Raw genomic sequence first — 22,959 nt, forward strand, 5'->3', positions numbered from 1 at the left:
TGGTTTGGATAAACCACAGTTTCAGATAATCAGGTTTTAAATAAACAGGTGACGGCTGCATTAATTCAAAAACCAATGAAAAATGACACTAAGCTTTTTTTTTTTTTTTTTTTACATTAAAAAGTGTAGATTTGCTATATTTTTAAAGCACAGACTCAAAATGTAATCTAAATTATAATGGACCATTTGCCAGTCCTGCTTAGTTTGGAGTTGGAGTGTTTAGGTAAGACTCGGGAGAAGTCATTAAGATGCTGCAGAATATGTTTCCTTTTCATCTTACCAGAAAGGCAGCAAGGCTCCTCTGTGGAGAGTCCCACTCCAGACAGCTGTTAATGTAGAGGCCGGCATTTATAAGTATCACGATACAGCGCTTTACACGATTAAAGTTCCTCAGCAGCAGCTGTAAAGGGATAAAACATCACAAAGTTACATGCGTTAGTCTCTGTAACATCTGTTTTTAACTTGGAGCTTTAGCATGGACACTGGTGGCTGTCCCCCTATTAGAGCAGGAAATGGGTTTACAGAGTATCAGCTCTAAGAGCTGGTTTACTAGGAAACTGATATTTGGAATGAACCTGTAACATAGCTTTCCTTCAAGGGAAACATGGAATAAGCTGTTTACCTGTTAAACAAAAACAAACAAACAAAAACACACAGTTTTTCACAATTTTCAAAAAGGGTTTACACTACCTTTCTTTTGACTACAGCTGTACACACACACGCACGCAGACAGACAGACAGAGACAGAGACAGAGACAGAGACAGAGACACACACACACACACACACACACACACACACACACACACACACACACACACACACACACACACACACACACACACAGTCGGGCTTATTCACACAGCAGCCTCGAGCAGACTGCTTCCTTTCTTTATATACCCTGCACCTGGCTCTAATTTACAATATTAGCCACGTTCAGGTGATAATTAAACAACTGAACAATAATAAAAAAACAATAATCAAATTAGGGCTTTTCAGCCTGTGTCCTTCTGGGAGGTGTAGTCCTGTGTTCCCCCCTCCCCGGACAACACTTTCTCACAATATTTACAGTATATATATATATATATTTGAGTTTTTTTTAACATGCTCTGAATAATTGAGAGACACTTTGGGATTAACGTTTTTTAAGTTTTTTATTAAGCGAGAGTTGCCGTCTTCATTCTTCATTGGTGGAAACATCATACAAAGTATTATTTTTTTTTCATATATATATATATATATGTGTGTGTGTGTGTGTTCGATCCACTGAAAGACATAAACACGAACACACATATATTTTTGACTGCTGTACTTAAAATATATATACAGTATCTGGTAACATTCACAAGCAGCTTCACTAAGCACACTTCATTATTGACACCATTTATTCATTTCAAGTGCAATCATTTACATGGCGCATTAAAAAAAAAAGACAAAAGGTCTTAAGATCTTCATAAGTCAGCCAGCTTTTTGGCTTTAGAAAAGGCCTGCTTTGGAACACACAGAATCCAGCAGCTCCAGGGTCTAAGAGCATAAAGGCATCACACAACGCCCTGGCAATATGTCAGGTCTGCACAAACAGCGGGCAGTGTGTGACTCCTCTGGTTCAGACCTCCCCCTCAATCCAGCCTTCAGTCAGAAGACCACATTCAGTACTGTGACAATGGACTGGGTTACAATGATCTCATTCAGCACCAATACGATGGAGCACCTTCACTTGAAGACATGTTAGTGACAGTCTGGCATTTCTATTCACCATATAAATAAAAACAAAAATAACCTCTCTGACAGTGCGCTCCCCCCTGACACGTCACTGGGTTTCAGTAGCTTCTGACACAAAGAAGCTGTATTTGCTCCCATCTGAACTAATAATATGATATATACAGTATATAGACAGAGAGAGAGAGAGAAATATCTAGATATTATTACCTGTTTGGACACCCTTGGTTCCTCCTCAATATACTTCTGCTCTACAGGTGTTAACGTCCTTATGCCAGCTTTCACCTAAAAGCACAAATACATATACTTGTGTGTCACACCTGATACCCCTTAGTGATTTATATAACTTAAAGTGTTACACGCCACCCCATGACTGTCAATGCGTACCCCCCATGTATTGGAATGTATAGAAGATATAGTGTAAAATATGGCTCCGAATATAAAACTAATCCTGCTATGTTAAAGACATAAGCAACTCGGTATGTACCCAGGAGACAGCAACAGTAAGACGAGAGGGACCTGGATTACATCGAACCTTACGGCACGTGTGTTGTAGTGATATCGGGATGGTTAAGGCGTCTCTGAGATCCGCAGTTTCTCAATGTGAGGCATTGGCAGTTAATGAACCATTTCTCAGCTGGGTTTGAGAGGGTGTATTAGTTGGTTGTCGGTTTTCAGAGCAATGTTTAACCTAAGACAATGAGGTTCCTTTTAGTCTCTAAAGTTTTGTGAAAAGGATCCTCGGTCACTTTTAAAGTAAAGCACTCGGGCTGCATAGGGTGCCAGTACCGGTAGAATTGCTAAGTGTCGCTGAAAAAATGACCAAGGGGTGGTGTAGTTGCTGAGGAGTTATTTAATACTGATGCAATGGTCCCAGCACATGGAGGAGAATATCTATATTCATTGTAATTTTAATTTTACTGTGCAGATAAGGTTTGATTTAACCCAGAGCAGAGTTGTATAAAAGACCCTCGGATTTGGAACTGCGATCTGGAGAGGGCTATTATTATTACCAGGTGTGACGGGCACTTAAATAAATAAATAAATAAAATAACCAAACACAAGAAAATTCTACAGGCAGCCCAAGTGCAGTGAACAAGGAAGAGCATCTCTCTCTCTTTCTCTCTCTCTCTCTCACACACACACGCATTCAATATTAAAAAGGCTTGCACAACAGCAGGCATGACATAAAATTCCCTACAAATCACAAACAAAGCCTTTCGAGAAAGTCTTTAGCAATATGAAAAAGAAAAGAAAAAAAGTGGAAAAATCCAAAGTTCAGACTTACAGCATTAAAAATCACATCTATTTCAAGATAGATGACCCCCTTTGTTGGCCCTGTCAGCTGCTTGTTTTTCAAGACGTAGGCTCTCTGTTCACCATTTTGAATCTGCGGGAAAAGGACATGACAGCCGTCTGTCTCGCAGTCTCAACTGAATACACTCCCTCCATGAACTTTGACCCCCAGCTGCTGAAACTGACAGAGAACCCAAAACAACTGTGGCAACTCTGACAAGTACCTGTTCATTACCACGAGCAGGCCTGTCAAAGCGGAATTAACTATCTTGGGACTCCACATTGACGGGAGTTGGTACATTAAGTTTTTTTTTTTCTTCTTCTTCTTCTTTTGTGTTATTATTACAAATCTTGGTTGAGAAATGACAGACGTAAAGCTTTTTTTTTTCATCAAAAGGGAAGAGAAAAATAATAAGTTGCACTGAACTTACAAACAACAACGGGATGGCAACCTTGCCCAGGAAGTCAGCACTGCGATCTCTGTCTTCATCATAAACTGTCACTTCAAGGACAGCGTGGATGTCTTTGATGGTGCTGGAGATTTTACACACACAGACACACAAAAAGACATGTTTATTAATGAGCCAAAAATACAATAATGATAATGCACAGTCTAGCAACATGAATACAATATTAAGACATTATTATTATGACTGTTAGTCAATGTCTTTTTTTTACATATTGTCCAAATACCCCAAAAATGATGCATTATTTTTTGCAAAAATGTTACTTACACAGTATTTTTGTTATTACTTCATATAAATGGTTTTAATAAATAAAATAGAGAAAATTAGACTGAAGTATATATTTTTGTTTCTATTACAGATCGGATGATGTAATTTGATTGTGAAACACATACAGAATAAAGTCATGGTTTAAAGTGTTGTAGTCCTTATTGTGAGTTTTATTAAATCTATCCAGTTTTCCTTTCACTTTATTTTCCATCTACACTCGATACACAAATATGTTGTTTTCATCAGACTCATCCGTTCTTAACACTGGTAAACATTGTATGATCCTGTTTGGAACTAATTTACTAAATAGGTATTCTGTAAATTCAAATTATGAATTATGAAGAAATTATATAGTTCGATACAGTACATCCTTGTTTCATTTGCAGTATTAGTTCAATGTGTATTGTTGTACTTCTTGTATATCTGTGTCACCTGATACATTGTCCACAGTAAATAACTAAATATTAGGATATTTGAACCTATTACTCCCAAGTCTCATTAATTAGTACGCACTTGAATCATTCTAAACTAACGTGTCCTCAGTTACAAGCATCTGTTTCTATTCTTCCAGTCTGGATGCCCAGTGAACTGCTTACTTAAATCACTCAGTCAATCTTGTTTAACTGGAAGTGCTGAAATTTGCTTAAAGTAATTCAACAAGTTTTTTAAACACCTAGGGAGCTGCAACGTTGGGGGGCAGGTTAATAACTCCATAGAACCACTTGGCGATGGTGTATTAGAACAGATCTATGTATTTTAATCTGTATCAAGGCAAACAGGGTTGCATGAATAGGTGTCCTGGATTTTGCATTAGTGCAGCACTTACAAAGTGAACACCTTGTTCCACTCAGGGTTAAGATTCTTATAGACAGTGTGCGTCTGAAGCCTGTCATTGCCTAACTCCACCACACAGAATGGGTCACTTTTGCCTACAAGGGAAAAAAAACAAAGAAAGATAAAAGGGGATACATTAACTTTATCGCCCAGTTCTCTTATCACCCGTCTGTTAACCCAGTGACCACGCACGGGGGAAGCAGATGAGCATGTCCTGATAAACATGCTGGAAGGCGCTCCAAGGTGGATAATGACCACCTTTTGCAACCTTGAAAAGATGTAGGTTAAGCCAGACAGTCTTGTTTTTTTTTTTTCCAGCATCATCGCCCAGCATTATATATTTACAGACAGACAGAAAGAAGATAATCATGTTCACAGAAGTTACAACCCCTACAGCATTATTGAACCTACATGCCACCAACACTTGATTGATTCAGGATGCACATGCAGATCTGGTGTTCTGTAAAACACGCAGCTGGAATTAACAATCTAAGAAAAACTCTGCGCTACACTTCAGTGTTCGAGTAAATAGAGGTTAGTTGAACAATAGCGCACTAAATTAACACCAGTAAAGCCACAAAACGTATTGCCTATTTCTTGAAAAATAGGAATGATTAAGTTAACGCTAAATAGAACTAATAGTTGGAGGTTAAACATAATTATTCATCCAAATGTGTTAGGTGTTTTACAATACTGTGTAGTAATCCTTGAAGGAGGTTACAATTTAAAGATTATTTAAATTCTAGTAAAGGCAACATTAAGTTGAGTAGTGTGGAGTTTGGTGGTCTCCCCTATCACTGGTAGTCTCTGCCTAAGAGAGGCCTAGGACTGAACAGCAGTGGGTGTTCATGTTAGGCCTTTTTATTTATTTATTTGTTTATGTATTTATTTTGGATCCTTCAATAAATAAGTAATTTAAATAAATATATGTTTAGATTAGTATTTTTGTAGCATTCCTCTGTGGTATTCGGGTACTTTGTGTTATCACATTCATACACAGAATTTAAGACCAGTACTTTTCAAAACTGTCCCGCTTTAATTTCACAAAATGTCCATCTTTTTATTAAGAAAAACAGGCTTTTGCAATCTAATCTTACAAATGCAGTGCTTTACTGCTATAAAGTAAAATAATATAACTGTTTTTACTCACTTTATAAGGTAATATATAACATATATATATATATATATATATATATATATATATATATATATATATATATATATTTAATTTGTTTATTTAGCAGACACCTTTATCCAAGGCGACTTACAGAGACTAGGGTATGTGAACTATGCATCATCGTCTCACCCGAAAGACAGAGCACAAGGAGGTTAAGTGACTTGCTCAAGGTCACACAGTGACTCAGTGATTGAACCGGGATTTGAACTGGGGACCTCCTGGTTACAAGCCCTTTTCTTTAACCATCGGACCACACATCCTCCTGTTATGTATAGCAGACAGAGAAACTTGAATAAGAACATTTTTAAAATCCCCCTCATCTGAACTAATAATGCTACTAATATTATATTGCTAACACCCAATATGTGTATGGCATATCCGTAATATATTCCAATTGATTCCTATGAGTTTATCCAAATGTTATGGCAAAAGCAGGTCACTTATTTGATATACTGAATAAATGTCACTGCAATCAATAGAAAGTCATTGCTGTCTGGAAGGCATATCCACCAAAACGAACACATTGATCTGAAACTATCTGAGAGGTTAATGTGCATATTAACTTAATGGTGCACGATGATTTTAAAGCTGTGCTGCATACATTCTAATTGTTTTCATGTCTGGATATAACTGCCTCCGCTCCTTTTGATAAAACGTGTGTGTTCTAAAATGATTTTCTATCAATATATCTCTCTACGGTAGTATGTGTGCTGTACATGCAGAGTGTACAGCTGTAACATACTTTTAAAACGACCCAACCTGGAAGCATAATGCTGTGAAGTCAAATACTTGCGCGGATTCCACATACAGTAAGAATATAACCCTCATTCATTACATTTATACAGTGTGATTCATTAACAATGCACCACAGGAATACAAACAGTCCGTAATGGCAGACGGGAACACAACTGTACAGAGTTGATGAACATGTATGCAAGTCTTGGGCAAAGTTCTCTTGGTAAAGCAGAGGAGTTACATGAAACGTTATCCAGACAGGCCAAAGCCAGGCCAAAGCCAAGTCAAAGCTGTTTATTTACACTGTACAGGTATGTGTTCCTGGTCACTGTCTAATTGAAACTGTGAAACAAACCAAGAAACCTTTTTTTTTTTTCTATGGTGCATTTGTTTTATGAATCACCGTGTACCTTACTGTATATAAAATGCTGGAAATCCATCAAAGGCTGTGGAATAAATGATCCATGAAAACCATATATCCATAGCACTGCTGTGCTGCTTCCAAGTAGCTTTCTGCACCAGTCCCTGCTACCCTACAGAGAGAAAGTGGCAAGATTCTGCTTTTTGATCCTTACATCTGATTCTGCTTACTTACGCTGGGATAACATTGACACATTCATTCACACACATTCTCCATCTACTTATATACCATATTGTAGCCACTTGTTTGTAATGTCAGACAATCAGTGCTTACAATTCAATTCATGTACTGTATACAGTATTTTTCTCTTACACAATATTAAAGAGTAAGTAGCGGGGTTTCGAAAAATATAGCATTACACATCCCCAGGTGTTGCTACAACTGTTTAAATAACGTACCTGTAATTATCCTATTCGTTGTGAACATCTTAACAACTTCTAATTTTAAAGTGTGTTTCAAAGCGCTTTTCAAAATGACCGCTCTAGTGCACTGATAGTGTAAAGATTATTGCCCACATTGTCAAACAGGTAACACAGCAATAATGATCCATGATGTGGTACGGAACTGAAAAGCCAAAGCAGCTTTTATTTTTTTTGTTTTTTTTTCCTGCAGTGATTTAGAGGACAGATCTCAAATCCCAGTGCACTAGAGCAGCCATTTTGAAAAGAGCTTTGAAACAGACTTCAAAGTTAGATGTGTAAAAAGCTGTCAGGGTGTTAACAGTGAAGAGAAATTACAGGTATGTTATTTACACAGCTGTAGTAACACATGGGGACGTATAATGCTATATTTTTCAGAACCCCGCTACTTACTCTAAGTTGGGTGGAAAAGTGTCCCACCTATTTCTCAAATTTGCATGGTTTTCTTCAGTCAGCGATACAGTACAACATACATAATGGGTTAGATTCTTGCTGCATTTTACTAAAAACCGTCACTAACATGAAAAACAAGAGATATTACCATACCAGAAACAAACATTACCCCATGATATGTGTCCTTCATTGTTAGTTATTGCTGATTCTGCACTCGTGGGTTTTAGCAGTACAATATCGGCACTCTAGTATGAATTTCAGGTTACCAGTGGGGGAAAATGAGACGAAGTTAAAGAGTTAAGATCTTACCCCCCCCCCCACCCCCCCTCCTTAATATGTGTTTAGTGGATATTTATCATGTATCTGGGAGAGACATGCCTGTGGTACTCCAGATAAATGCCTCAATTAATTGTGCTGGGGGAAGAGACCTCTTGGAGCTGAACCGGAGCTGTGAGCTCTTTATTAGAAGCACTGTTCTGTAGCCCATAACCTTGTTCCCTGACACCTCTCTAGTTTCCAATTTAAACAAGTCTCCATTCTGCCTGCTCTAAAGGGCTTTGTCTCCCTGTCATTGTTAAGAGAGCCGAAGCAGCCGAGAAGTGTGAAATCAGAGCTCATGAGCTGAACGGTTCCCCAGGGAACACCGGACCGACCATGCAGAAGGTCAAAGTCACGGGCTGGACCATCTGAGAGTGTCGGATCGCTGGTCTGTGACACAGCAGGGGAGGCCTGCCATTGAACACGTCTTAATTAAAACTCGCAGACAGCCAAACAGACCGCCTGCAAGGGGGAGCCATCAAAGCAGTGCCCAGGTTTAGCATTCTTAATGACTCTCTGAAGTTGAGGGGACCACTGCTGGGAATGATAAGTACTCAACGTTTTTTTTTTTTTTTTTTCATTTGTTATTATTGGTTTAAGAATGGAAAAGACATTTCAAACAGTTACAACACATTTTAAGAATGCAAAAGGCATGTTGAATATATCTGATTGTGTCTGGTGTGTGTGAGTCTAAAAATAACAATGCATTCCAGTCCTAAACATTAACTATTGGACCACATGTCAGTCAAAAATGCTCTTTATTTTCTACAAGAAGAAATCCAATGGGTATCCTAGTATAATAAGAAATAAATTACCTGGAATTGATTCATAAAGTCCAATGTTTTGTGCAAAAGTATTTAAAACTTAATATTTTCATCAATTGATTTCAACAGTAGTGCCGGGTGTACCAGTTAATTAAGGCTATTTTCATTGTTTTGCTCCTGGCTAAAGTCACAATTGAAATCTCAACTAAGGGCACAAAACAACTACAGCAAAATCACAGCAATTATCACTGGGCACATTTTCAGACAGACTCAGACAGTGTATTGGAGGGGCACAGGGACTGACAATGTGAGAAAGCGAGAAAGAGGTTTGTTATAGCTTGTCGTACCTTCTTTTCTGTGTGAGTGTAAAATCCTATGAGGCTACAGCTTGTTAAAAAAAATCAATGAATTCTAATGTCCCAACGTCATACATAAGTATGTGTGGGAGTTATAAATTGCAGCTCTAAATATAAAAACGAATCCCTTTTTATCTCTTAACCTCCACAATTTGACCTGCGACGTCCAACACTGGGCTTTTGAGAGTGAGAAATAAAAAAAAAAGAAAGAAAGAAAGAAAGAAAGAAAAATGGAAAAGTGCCCTCTATAATCAACAGTTTATTAGGGACTTCAATGAAGGGAACCACTGTGGCAGCATTCAGTCGGACAAAGCTCCTCGATTCCCTACAAAGTGAAAGGACCGAGGCTTTCGGTAAACAGTCAATTGTGCTTTTTTTCAACCAGTTCATTCAAAGACATTCTGAATTGCCCTTTTATTCACAGAGAGTTAATACAACACATTTCTAATTGAATGTGTGGCAACAAAAGAGAAAAAACACCTTACAATTCTAAAAAAAAAACATTCCTAGCCTGTCATAAAATTAATGATTTGAATTAGACCTTTTTGTTTACTGGTGTTTTGGAAGAAATAACACACCAGCAAACAACAAAATAACAATAATCAAATTTCATCCAAATCCTTCAGGTTTTTGTGGTTTGTTTACTCTGGCTATTGAATTAAGCATACATATGGTACCTGTCTGAGTGTGAACAATGCATTCTCTATTGTTAGAACATTTACACTGAGTTATTGTGTCAGGAGTGACTGTGAAAATAATAATTAAGAATTGACTATATAATTATGAACCTCTCTGACACTACAGTATAAATCGGAATGGAATGACAGCATTGTATTTTTATTTCTCCAGTTGCTGTATAGGTTTCATATTTCTGGCTCCTATTCTTTCTTGCCGATGTCTGAGTTTGCCATGAGAAGTGCTGCTTCCCCTTTTGACCATATCCCAGAATCCTTAGCTCCTCTGCTCAGTCTGCCTTGTTTCTGCTTCAAACATGAACTGTTAATCAGAACGCCGAACACAACGTAGAGCTCTCCTCTCACCCCACAAAATCATTGCTTGAGGCCCCGTCCTCAGAGGCCACAAACACCAGTGTACGTCTAGACACTTCAAACCAAGAGGAAAGAAGAATCGAATTCCATAGACAATATTATTAAAGCACATTAAACAAATACAAACATACAACACCCACCCACCAAAAGCCGCAGCAGACAGGAACAGATTTCCAACTAGAAATGCAGTCTGCCGCACATGAAGCCCTTTCCGGTCTTTCCTTTGTGATCCTCTCCCGTAGACCAGGCCTGCCTGATCATACAGTACTGTAAGCTGTCTGGCTGATGACCTTCTAATGTATTACAGGGCTGTTCAAGTATTATAGATTAAATAGCCTTATTATTGACTAGTAGTGAATACAAAAAATATATTTAACCCATACTTGCCTTAACCCTTTAAGCACCCGGCATTTGGCCTGCTTACTATACTATTCAAGAAAACTGGAAATAAGGGCTTTTGTGAATAAAAACAAAGCTTAATAAAACAATTTAAAAATACATGTTTAACTGATAACATGTAATACTACTACTACTACTACTACTACTACTACTAATAATAATAATAATAATAATAATAATAATAATAATACAGGTGCACTCCACTTATAACAGACTCCAAGGGACAATGGAAGTCAGTACTTTATAAACAAACTACGTTGTAAACACAATTCGAAATGCTGTATGTAACTGTGAACATAAGTACTTTAAATATTTACTCTCTGTAGTCATAAATGTTAAAAAAATGTTTGTTGTCCCTGGCAAATAAATGCATAAATACCAGTAAATATCAACAATACAAGAAAGCTTAACTGCCAAAGAACGGGAGTTTATTATTTTTTACAAAACACGCCCCCTGTGGGCTGTACAGTGTAAGTAGTGCCATTTTACAGATTTATATTTTTGCTAAATGTAATTAAAACTGTATTCGTTTAAACTGTACAGCGACTGTGCCAACAAAAACGCAGAAGAATAGAAGTAAACAGCAGCTGCTTTCCTGCCTGATGTCACCAATGCAGCCGTGACTGTCATTTACTGTCCGGATGCACCTTATTCACGCACAATATCTACCTGTGGAACAGGAAAACTGTACGTATTCAATGGTACTGTATATATTAAACTGTACGTATTGAACGGTCCTGTATATATTAAACTGTACGTATTGAACGGTACTGTATATATTAAACTGTACGTATTGAACAGTACTGTATATATTAAACTGTACGGATTGAACGGTCCTGTATATATTAAACTGTACGTATTGAACAGTACTGTATATATTAAACTGTACGGATTGAACGGTCCTGTATATATTAAACTGTACGTATTGAACGGTCCTGTATATATTAAACTGTACGTATTGAACGGTACTGTATATATTAAACTGTACGTATTGAACGGTACTGTATATATTAAACTGTACGTATTGAACGGTCCTGTATATATTAAACTGTACGTATTGAACGGTACTGTATATATTAAACTGTACGTATTGAACTGAACTGTATATATTAAACTGTACGTATTGAACGGTACTGTATATATTAAACTGTACGTATTGAACGGTCCTGTATATATTAAACTGTACGTATTGAACGGTCCTGTATATATTAAACTGTACGTATTGAACGGTCCTGTATATATTAAACTGTACGTATTGAACGGTACTGTATATATTAAACTTTACGTATTGAACGGTACTGTATATATTAAACTGTACGTATTCAATGGTACTGTATATATTAAACTGTACGTATTGAACGGTCCTGTATATATTAAACTGTATGTATTGAACGGTCCTGTATATATTAAACTGTATGTATTGAACGGTACTGTATATATTAAACTGTACGTATTGAACGGTCCTGTATATATTAAACTGTACGTATTGAACAGTACTGTATATATTAAACTGTACGGATTGAACGGTCCTGTATATATTAAACTGTACGTATTGAACAGTACTGTATATATTAAACTGTACGGATTGAACGGTCCTGTATATATTAAACTGTATGTATTGAACGGTCCTGTATATATTAAACTGTATGTATTGAACGGTACTGTATATATTAAACTGTACGTATTGAACGGTCCTGTATATATTAAACTGTACGTATTGAACGGTACTGTATATATTAAACTGTACGTATTGAACGGTACTGTATATATTAAACTGTACGGATTGAACGGTACTGTATATATTAAACTGTACGGATTGAACGGTCCTGTATATATTAAACTGTACGTATTGAACGGTCCTGTATATATTAAACTGTACGTATTGAACAGTACTGTATATATTAAACTGTACGTATTGAACTGAACTGTATATATTAAACTGTACGTATTGAACGGTACTGTATATATTAAACTGTACGTATTGAACGGTCCTGTATATATTAAACTGTACGTATTGAACGGTCCTGTATATATTAAACTGTACGTATTGAACGGTCCTGTATATATTAAACTGTACGTATTGAACGGTACTGTATATATTAAACTGTACGTATTGAACGGTACTGTATATATTAAACTTTACGTATTGAACGGTACTGTATATATTAAACTGTACGTATTCAATGGTACTGTATATATTAAACTGTACGTATTGAACGGTCCTGTATATATTAAACTGTATGTATTGAACGGTCCTGTATATATTAAACTGTATGTATTGAACGGTACTGTATATATTAAACTGTACGTATTGAACGGTCCTGTATATATTAAACTGTACGTATTGAACAGTACTGTATATATTAAACTGTACGTATTGAACTGAACTGTATATATTAAACTGTACGTATTGAACGGTACTGTATATATTAAACTGTACGTATTGAACGGTCCTGTATATATTAAACTGTACGTATTGAACGGTACTGTATATATTAAACTGTACGTATTGAACGGTACTGTATATATTAAACTGTACGTATTGAACGGTACTGTATATATTAAACTGTACGTATTGAAGGGTACTGTATATATTAAACTGTACGTATTGAACGGTACTGTATATATTAAACTGTACGTATTCAATGGTACTGTATATATTAAACTGTATGTATTGAACGGTCCTGTATATATTAAACTGTATGTATTGAACGGTACTGTATATATTAAACTGTACGTATTGAACGGTCCTGTATATATTAAACTGTACGTATTGAACGGTACTGTATATATTAAACTGTACGTATTGAACGGTACTGTATATATTAAACTGTACGTATTCAATGGTACTGTATATATTAAACTGTACGTATTGAACGGTCCTGTATATATTAAACTGTACGTATTGAACGGTCCTGTATATATTAAACTGTACATATTGAACGGTACTGTATATATTAAACTGTACGTATCGAACGGTCCTGTATATATTAAACTGTACGTATTGAACGGTCCTGTATATATTAAACTGTACGTATTGAACGGTACTGTATATAGTAAACTGTAAGTATAGAATGGTACAGTATATATTAAACTGTACATATTAAACACAAAAGACCTGCCTGTGGAACAGGAAAACTGTACATATTAAACGGTATGTGCAATATACACAAATTAGTTTTAACCAGAGTAATTCCCCTTTAAATCCCATGTTGTTTGGCAGGACCATGCCTCCTCAATACGTTGTAAAAGCTTGTTAAATGTTTGTTTTGCTCACCTGTGACATCAGCTGCCATTAACCCTTCTGCCCTGATCACCTTCACCTGGACTATGCCCACGTCCTTCATGTTGTGAAAGGATCTCAGAAACCCCTGGAGCAGATTAAAAAAAAGAAATCTATAAGCAAGACTATACCTGCAGTAAGGTAACCACTTCCTCTGCAGTATTCAGATATTATTGTCTTGTGCATCAAACATCACGGTGGTCCCTTCAATACAGTATACATTTCTAATACCATTGCTACACAGTAACTAGAGTGCTGTTATTCCACGAACGAGTGAAATAACCACAGCACTCTGTGAAGATCATGGAGTATTCTGTTTATATAAAAAGTACAACGTATGGAAAAGAAAGCATGTTTGAACCTATGCATTATAGTGTTGCAAAACAGAACGTACTTTTCATTAGTTAATGTACAGAAGTGACTGACATGGATGGGGACATACAGCTATGGCCTAAGGTGTTGCATCACCCAGAATTGAAGGATTGAGACATAATTTTAAAAAAATGAAAAAGAAACTATATGAACATAATTTTGATCTTTTATTTACCATCATGTAATCAAAGCAACTACAAAATGATATCTCAAAAGCCTACTGGAATCCATAATAGTAGTACAGTATTTCACGTTAGATTTTGAAATGTCAATTTTGTTCGTTCAGTATATGGAAAACTACAAAGCGGTATGTAATTCAATATGTCTCTAGGGTGATGCAAAACTTTTGGCCATAGCTGTACAGTAACCACAAACATATTATCATAAAGCAAAAGTTTTGTACTGTGTGTCTCTTCAAATGTTTTGTATTGTTTTTTGTTTCTGAACAATTCCACCTTGTGCATTTATTCTGAAGTTCCAGATGTCACACCACTAATAGCTCTTAACAATTTTGTGACAATTTTCAAGGTCCTTTTCCCAAAACTGCTATCATTCCTGTGCTGATGGTTAGTCATAGCATAGTCAGATAATAGAGGTATTTCAAGCCTGTAAGAATGACACTGAGGTGCAACAATAAATAGAGAAAAATAGTTCTGTGTACACTTAGACAAAACAATAGCATGATTCAGGCAGGCGACTGAGACATCGTGCAAAAAGGATCATTAAAAAAAATAGGTTTTGATACAAAATATTGTACAATTTAAACGTGTACAAACCAAGGTTACTGTTTCGATTTGAACCTTTTTTATATTGTATCTCACTACAATAATAGAGATGCAGGTTTCTTGTCGCTTTTCACTCATGAACAACATGACCCACGTTGTCTTCCCACCTGCAGCATTGAACTAAGATTGTAAATCTACATTGACTAACTCTTAGTCACATTTACCACTGCCTATCATATACTGAATATTCTCAAGAGAAAATAGCGCTGATTTAGTTTTTATAGTCATCTTCATATTTTATATGTTTTTATTTTCATATGTAATATTCAGTTAGAGCAGTTTACAATGAACTACATTATTGTTATTAAATAATGTGAAACTCTTAGCAAGGTCCTGCATCGGTGGTCAGACGGGTAGTATTTTATTTGAATTTACTGTTCAAACGTTTAACCCTGTACAGACTTACAGGACACAGAATGCGCGTGGAAAGTCTGTAAACACAAACCGTGTTGATGTTGTTGCTTGAACTCTTCAAAAGTTGCTGTGTGTTTTACCGCTGTGGGGTCAGGTATGGCCCTATTGTGCATGATAACACAGGAAATTAATTCAGTAAAGAAAACCAATATCCCCTCTGGGCACTGCTGCGTATGAAGTTGAAAAGCAGTTTAAAATAACAAGTTTATTTCGACTATATAAATCCAAATTGTTGTTGTTAAATGATGTGGCTTGCACAACTGGTGAAATCGTTGTAAAGGTAAGTGAGCTGACATGGGAGTTTAAAGCCCGGTTCTGAATGACCAACTCGAATGTCCAACTCTTCCCAAGAGACAGTAAAACTAAGACAGACGAGAGACACACGACTAAGACATGCCTCTGTAGGATTACCTCTTACAGTAAGAGTTGTCCGGACACACGACTAAGACATGCCTCTGTAGGGTTACCTCTTACAGTACTGGGCTGTGTTCTGCAAGAACAGCTTGCTCAAATGTTGTGCTCCACATTTGTTTTTTTTTAAATGGTAACCCAAGCTGCCAGAACTAACTGGACCACAAACGTATGTCAGTAAGGAACATAAAGTACAATATCCGCCGCCACAGCTGTAAAATGAAACGTATCATGAAATGGGAGATCATCAAGACCAATATCCAAAGAACGGTACGGACATTAAAAAAACAAATCTAAAGAAGAATATTATATGTTTCTTTTGGTATTACTAAATCCATATCAAGTTTCATAATTAGATAAGCGTGCCTATAGATATTTAAATGGAAGTGTAACATAAGATTATGTGCGCAAACTGAGGGACAGACACCTTTTCAATGCCCGGATTATCATAATAACTGAAAAAGTGCTGAAAAAGTCAACTGGATACGTGTTTCTCTAGATAGGTAAAAACTCAATTGCACTCATGTATTAACACTTGCATTATGAAAATAAATGTAAATTAAAAGAAAAAGAAAAAGAAAAAGTAGAATTTACTCATGCTTTTTCCTTAAGGCCCCCTGTGTCATAAAAAATAAAAATAAAAAACAAAAAATGAAATCTCCTTTCATTTTTCAGGACGCCATCTAGCCCAAGTGGTCTCTTGAGGGTTTGAAGGGTCTGCTGTGGCTCCTGTGCTTGGGTTTGACACCCTGCTCTAGATACCTAAAATCAAGTCATTCCCAATGCAAAACTCAAACCCAGCATCTGAACTGCACTTCCATATACATGGCTGGATAGATGCTGACATTATTAGACACATACCTGGAACCTTTAAGAAATTATTACAGACATTACAGAAATAGAAAAGCACGAAATCAAATCACTACAATCTGAACAAGTTCAAAGACGTTTAGTCCTTTAATGTTACTAGTGCAAGTTTCTCCGGCTGAACTTCTGGTCAATGATTAATCTGACCTAAATTACCGGTATTACAATTATTTTTTGAATCAATAAAATAAAAAGAAAACAACAAAATTGGTTACTTTCAATTATATAATTTTCAGCTTGTATTGAGAACCCATCAATGAATGGAGTGCACAGGCACTCATATGCTTCAGTTTTTACACCACCCAAGCAGTGATCTTACAGCTAGGTTTGATTTTGCAGGGTGTACAATGACTGTCGCGGGTCTGCAGGTCTGAATGTCAGTTTGCGGGTCTGACCTGCGAAATGCGGGTCACTTGGGTGGTCTGCCCTTGTACACAAAAGGGGTTTCTATTCCTTCACTCTTTTGGATTTGCTGTAAAAAATAAAATAAACAGAACGCTAGATGATAGAGCTTTAGAGCCCCGAAAATACGACTCCCTCAATTTATTTTTTCTTGTCTGGCAACAACCCTCTTAGATGCTCAGAGAAGTAATTATCATTTGAATTTTCAAGTCAGGGCTCAGCTACAGACTTAATTTATAATAAACTCTGACAGTCGAGGCCTGTTACAAGTGATAATACTGTAGACAAAAAAAAAAAAAATTAAAAAAAAAACTTTAATACATAATTTATCAGTAGATACACCGGCTTGTTATTTATGATTATTGGGATGGTCTCAAAAACCAGGATGATTTCTGAAGCCCTGCAAATTTCCATAGCCAAGGAATTTCTGATTTGCTGTGAATCCCTTTCAGACCTCTCAATAGACCGGGGGGGGGGGGGGGGGGAGGGGGGGGGGGGGGGGGAGATTGAAATGCTCTGGAGATGAGTCCTCTTTATTTTTTTAATGAAAGGCTGTATAATATTTTTTTTTTCGCTGTTCGGCTGCGGCAGCTGTCAGGGAGAGAGGCTCAGCTCAGCTCTATTATGGGAGAAGCAATACCCCCATCCTATGGCACAGAGATGCACAGAGGGGCCAGGGCTGATTGACAGCTTGTCACCGTGACGTCTTATTCCATCTCTGTTATGGAGAAAATGAATGTCACACCAGCAGCCTTATGACTCGTTGTCATCTAAGAACTGTTCACCTTTTATCAGTGCTCTAAATAACATTTCAAGCCCATCGTCTCATCGTGGACAATCCGGTCAGGGGACATTAAATCGGATGACTGTGAAATGTCATAATGAAAATGGAATGCTAACAGCCTCTTTTCTTCAACCAGCTCTTCTGGGTTTTTTTAGGCAAGTGACAAGGAGAGCACGGACTGGGTGCCACCACTCCTGCAGAGGTCACCCTGCCCGCCGCCCATTAACGTCCATTAAACAAAACCCACGCCTCGCGTTTAGAGCTGACTTTTTGCCTTTTTTTTCTATGACTGAAGTGATAATGAGCGTCTAATTTTAAAAAGATTTAAAAAAACACCGTCATGAATGGTTCAAGTGCTATGAACTGCAATGCCCAAAACTATGGACACCCTCCAATGTTTTACTATGCAAAAACTCTCCAGTTCACACTGAGATTATTACCATTAAGGAGATTACTCATGACTAGTGGGCAAAAAAATCTGAAATGCTGAAGTGAAGCACGGGTGCGAAAAGATAAAGCACAATCCTCATTGCCTGTCAGTTTGCAGCCAGGTTATTGTCTTTGTAATTACGGTTTTATACTTCTAAACAGTTTAATAAAAGTAAGAAAATAAAGAAAAAAAAGACTGTTATACCCATCTTCAGAATTTGTTTTGCACAACAGTTCTTAGTGCAATATTGAAACATACAAGTGAATTTAATGCAAAATGGGAATTTGAGCATTTTTTAAAAAAAATTATTGTACCGCAAGGTGTTTATTAAAGATTTGTAACATTAAAGATTGTGCTTTTTACTCCTGTGGGAATTTTCTCCAAAATGTTTGAGTGCCATACACTTTGGTTTCATTTAAACAGTAACAAAATAGTGCCATTGTTTAAATCATCATAATAAGGCATTTTGCTGACTGAGGCTTGGGTTAAATCATGCCAAGCTTATGGAGCAGTGCTGGTCACTCTCTGTGGTGTAGTCTCTTTAAAAATCTGTAAAATAACGGACCGGGTCTTATTTTAAGTGTTTAAACAATGGTGGTATTTAGATCTGCAAATTACAAAGACATTTAAAGATATTGAAGAAGACTCCTTGTCGAAACGTTTGTCATCGAATTGTAGTTTATTTTAGTATTTCTCAATTCAGCACTTCTGAGTGTTTAATAGTTATGGGTGATAGATCAGCAGATGTTTAGATCAATGGAATAGAAGTCATTGTATTGTTTAAATGTTTATTCTGCTGTAAAGATAATAAAGACAACAGCACTGATATTCAAGAGCATTTTATTCTGGTAACTAACGTGTGCATCTCCCTTCCTTTGACAACTTGGGGTATACAGAACAATTTATTTAAAAGTATTTTTTATAAAACAGTAGTTTATAATTTATGCTTGCTATATGTACATCGATGTATGTGTGAGTCTACAGTGTGCAAGTATGTATGTATGCATGTACAGTTCTGTATGTGAGTATGTACAGTATAGATGTATGCATGTACAATTCTGTATGTATGTACAGTATGTATGTATGCATGTACAGTTCTGTATGTATGTACAGTATGTATGCATGTATGCATGTACAGTTCAGTATGTATGTACAGTATGTATGTATGCATGTGCAGTTCTGTATGTATGTACAGTATGTATGCATGTATGCATGTACAGTTCTGTATGTGAGTATGTACAGTATGTATGTTTGTAAACTACAGGCTTAAGCCAGTTAGTCACGACATTAAGATGTTAATTGTTTTCTAAATATAACATTACTGTTACCTTGCATGAGCACACTGCAGCACATTGCAGCATACTGCAAGATCAGGGCATGTTCTCACTAAAACCATTAACATAAATTGTAATCCTTAGTACAGCCCAGGGCTCCAATCACAAAATATTTCCTTTTCGTTTTGTAACATGAATGTATTATTACTGTAAACGGAAATGTGCCGCACCGTCCAGTAAAGTAACTCATTGTACAAATCTCTTAAACCCAGCTGATATTTCTCAAGCAAAACCCTATTATTACAAGAGCAGAGTGAATACTGCAGTTCCAGCAGGATGTTTAATTACATTTTTCAGGGCTGGTGATGGGAAAACAGCACGTGTACACAAGTGGTTGAGAAAAATACATTATTATTATTATTATTATTATTATTATTATTATTATTATTATTATTATTATTATTATTATCTGCTCCATCTTGCCTCTATTAAACTGTGTTTGTGATAATGCTATTCGTGTATGGGTTCTACAGGCGTCTGCAGACAGCTGATTTAGTTAAGATACCAGGAATAAATTTGCTGAAGCACACATCCTGCTAATCTGTTTGAGGAGCATTGTACGGCATTAGTACCAGCACTTCATGTTCTCTGCAATGGCTGATAAGGTACATCTTTATTAATTCACTTATTGAAAGGATGTCAGTCAGGGAACAGAAATATACTAAAAGCAAAAAAATAAATAAAGTATTTTTTTTTTTTTTCTAGTCAGACACTCAGCCTCTGGAAGCTGTCGAGAAAATCCTTCCTTAAGAAAAAAATAAATGTCAGTATCTTGGATGGAGTTTTGTATGGTGAAATAGCTTTCTTTTCATTTTATTTTTTTAATGCCAGTACTCCCAGTCTGTCAGTTTGTTCCTGGTGTAAGAGCTCCCCTCTCTGAATCTGACGGAAAACTGCATGGTAGGGAAAGGGTACTGCAACACTGCAAGCAAATAAGGATCTGGCTCGGTTATGTAGGTCATGAGTCCGATGCTTGGCCTGTGGAGTATTTTACACTGTTTCTAGACGCAAGATCAAACATATTTCCCAGCATGACATTTAACTTAAATTAGGACTGAATTCACACACAAAGACACACAAGCCCTCAAAACATGCCGCTGACATTGAGAACTGCAAATGAACCACACTATGTATATGCATTAGGTTCTCACTCCACGAGGCTGACAGTCAAAACAGAAATGCACACATTATCTTCGGTTGCTCTGTTGATCAATGCAGATGCAGCATCTGTATTTCCTTTGAGAGCTTGTATTGCTTTACTTATGTCACCTGAGAAGAAAAACAACTAGCTCAAAGTTTAGCCAGGAAATTATAATACCAGCCACAATACTTATGCAGTACTTACTGTATATACGTACGATTACACTATCAAATATACGTGCTGCTGTGGATATGCATCCCCAGTGAGGGATAATACTGTAACTAATTTATAAGGTGTGTCATGAAGTAGTCAGTTATTAATGCTGGGTAGTATTATACTCTGCTTTATTTGACTACATATGTACTGTACTTGTGAGCAGCAAGTGTGCAGTAACTAGGCAGTGCCACAGCATTACTTTATGGAAAGTTATATTTATACATGAGGGGGAGCAGTCACATTGAATTATCAGCAGGATACTGCGCAATAGACAGCCACCCTCCTTGTGGACAGCAAATGGCGAGGGGGCTAAGAGAGCCAAATATCGACCTATAGTAGGACTACTGTCTTTTCACAAGCCAGTCGAAATTCATTCGGCTCAAGTTCCAGTTCAAAAGAACTTGTCAGCCACTCTCGTCTCCCATTCAGCATCTTAAACTCTCTGGCGCAGACAGAGAATCCAGAAACACAGGCTCTGAACCGACTTTAAAAAGGGGTCACGTCAGCATTCTCAGCCTGTCTGTCAGACAAGCCAACCCCGTCACCAGGAGACCGCAGCCGACATCTCTGTTCACTTGGGTGGGCTTTGCTCTCTCAGCGATGCATGCATACAGATTCACAGAGCTGCTGTGGGCTTGTGTGTGCATCTCTTTGAAAATCTGTTTATGATGAAAACATGTAACAAATATGATGGAATGAAATCCCTGCTGTGTGTGGCTGCTGCATGCAGGCTATAACCACTAGGGGGCATAGATGAGACTAGCCTACAGTCCATGTACATGTGCAGTCAATAGAAACCTGTGATAAAAAGAGCATGACGCAATGTATTCATATTCAATTAAAACAATATAGATAGATAGATAGATAGATAGATAGATAGATAGATAGATAGATAGATAGATAGATAGATAGATAGATAGATAGATAGATAGATAGATAGATAGATCACTACTGTGTGTGCTATTCTGCACGTTTTAAAATGTTGTCAAAGGGAAAGATTGGAACCTGGTTACTGCGCAGGAGGTAATAGGCTGAAGTCACTGCCTTAGCTTGATTACTCCTTGCACCACAAGTAGCTGAGTGTTGTGTGAACAACACTTGACTTGGGTATGCAGCTGGTGTGTGTTTAACAACAACCGGACACTAAAACATATCACTGAAGTTACAATACTTGAAATAAACATCTTGGGGGAATGTCTGATTTCTCAATGGTCACTGTGTGTCACAATACAAAACCAGCAAAACCTGGAACAGCTCAAACTGATGTGCAATAGGAGTTTTACTGTATTCCCAGCTCCATTTCTGGTACTATAAGAAAACGAAAGATGAAGCCTGTGAATAAATGCTACGTACGTATCTGCTGACGATCTCCTGCCGCTCCCTGGAGTCTTCAAGGATGTTGACGGACAGGTCAGAGATGCCGATAGTGGCCGAGGCTGTCAGAGTGACCAGCAGTACCAAGAGCCCCTCCCCTTCCTCCAAGTGCAGCTCCAGTTTGTGTGTGTGCTCTTTACTCAGGGCCGACAGGTCGATCTGGCACCTGCAAACACACATTTACAAGGACTGCACTAAGAAAAACGCATTCCAACAACGTGATTATCTCAGTGGCAGTACTTAGATCTGACACTGTTAATATCAATTGTATCGAATCTATGATGTTTTATTTTATAGCTGACAATAAATAATGCTCTTACAATTTGCACTATGTATTTACTATGTTAACACTAAAGAACAAAAAGGCTGCGAAATTCAACATAAAGAAATTGAGTTTGACAACCATTACCCAGTCGCTTTAACACTCATCACTTATAATGTGACAAGCTTGCGTTCTGTCACTTTCGCTCAGCTAAATACCTTACAATCTCTTTTAATGAAAATGTCAATTGATTTTGAAGAGGAAGATAATGT

The 22,959-nt window shown here is 37.1% G+C and overlaps 1 protein-coding gene across 9 annotated transcripts in view; it reads right to left on the reverse strand.

Annotated features, from left to right (window-relative positions):
• LOC117404022 (multiple C2 and transmembrane domain-containing protein 1-like) overlaps positions 1–22,959 on the reverse strand; it is a 150,701-nt gene that overhangs the window by 56,711 nt on the left and 71,031 nt on the right. For all 9 annotated transcript variants that reach the window (XM_058986470.1, XM_058986366.1, XM_058986607.1 and 6 more), the window contains 7 exons: positions 22,405–22,591; positions 13,890–13,983; positions 4,574–4,676; positions 3,445–3,547; positions 3,006–3,107; positions 1,928–2,002; positions 281–400 (listed from right to left, as the gene is read on the reverse strand). In XM_058986470.1, the coding sequence (XP_058842453.1) occupies positions 281–400; positions 1,928–2,002; positions 3,006–3,107; positions 3,445–3,547; positions 4,574–4,676; positions 13,890–13,983; positions 22,405–22,591 (784 nt within the window). The remainder of the gene's footprint in view (positions 1–280; positions 401–1,927; positions 2,003–3,005; positions 3,108–3,444; positions 3,548–4,573; positions 4,677–13,889; positions 13,984–22,404; positions 22,592–22,959) is intronic.

The sequence above is a fragment of the Acipenser ruthenus genome, chromosome 1 (assembly GCF_902713425.1).
Source record: "Acipenser ruthenus chromosome 1, fAciRut3.2 maternal haplotype, whole genome shotgun sequence".
Taxonomy (NCBI): domain Eukaryota; kingdom Metazoa; phylum Chordata; class Actinopteri; order Acipenseriformes; family Acipenseridae; genus Acipenser; species Acipenser ruthenus.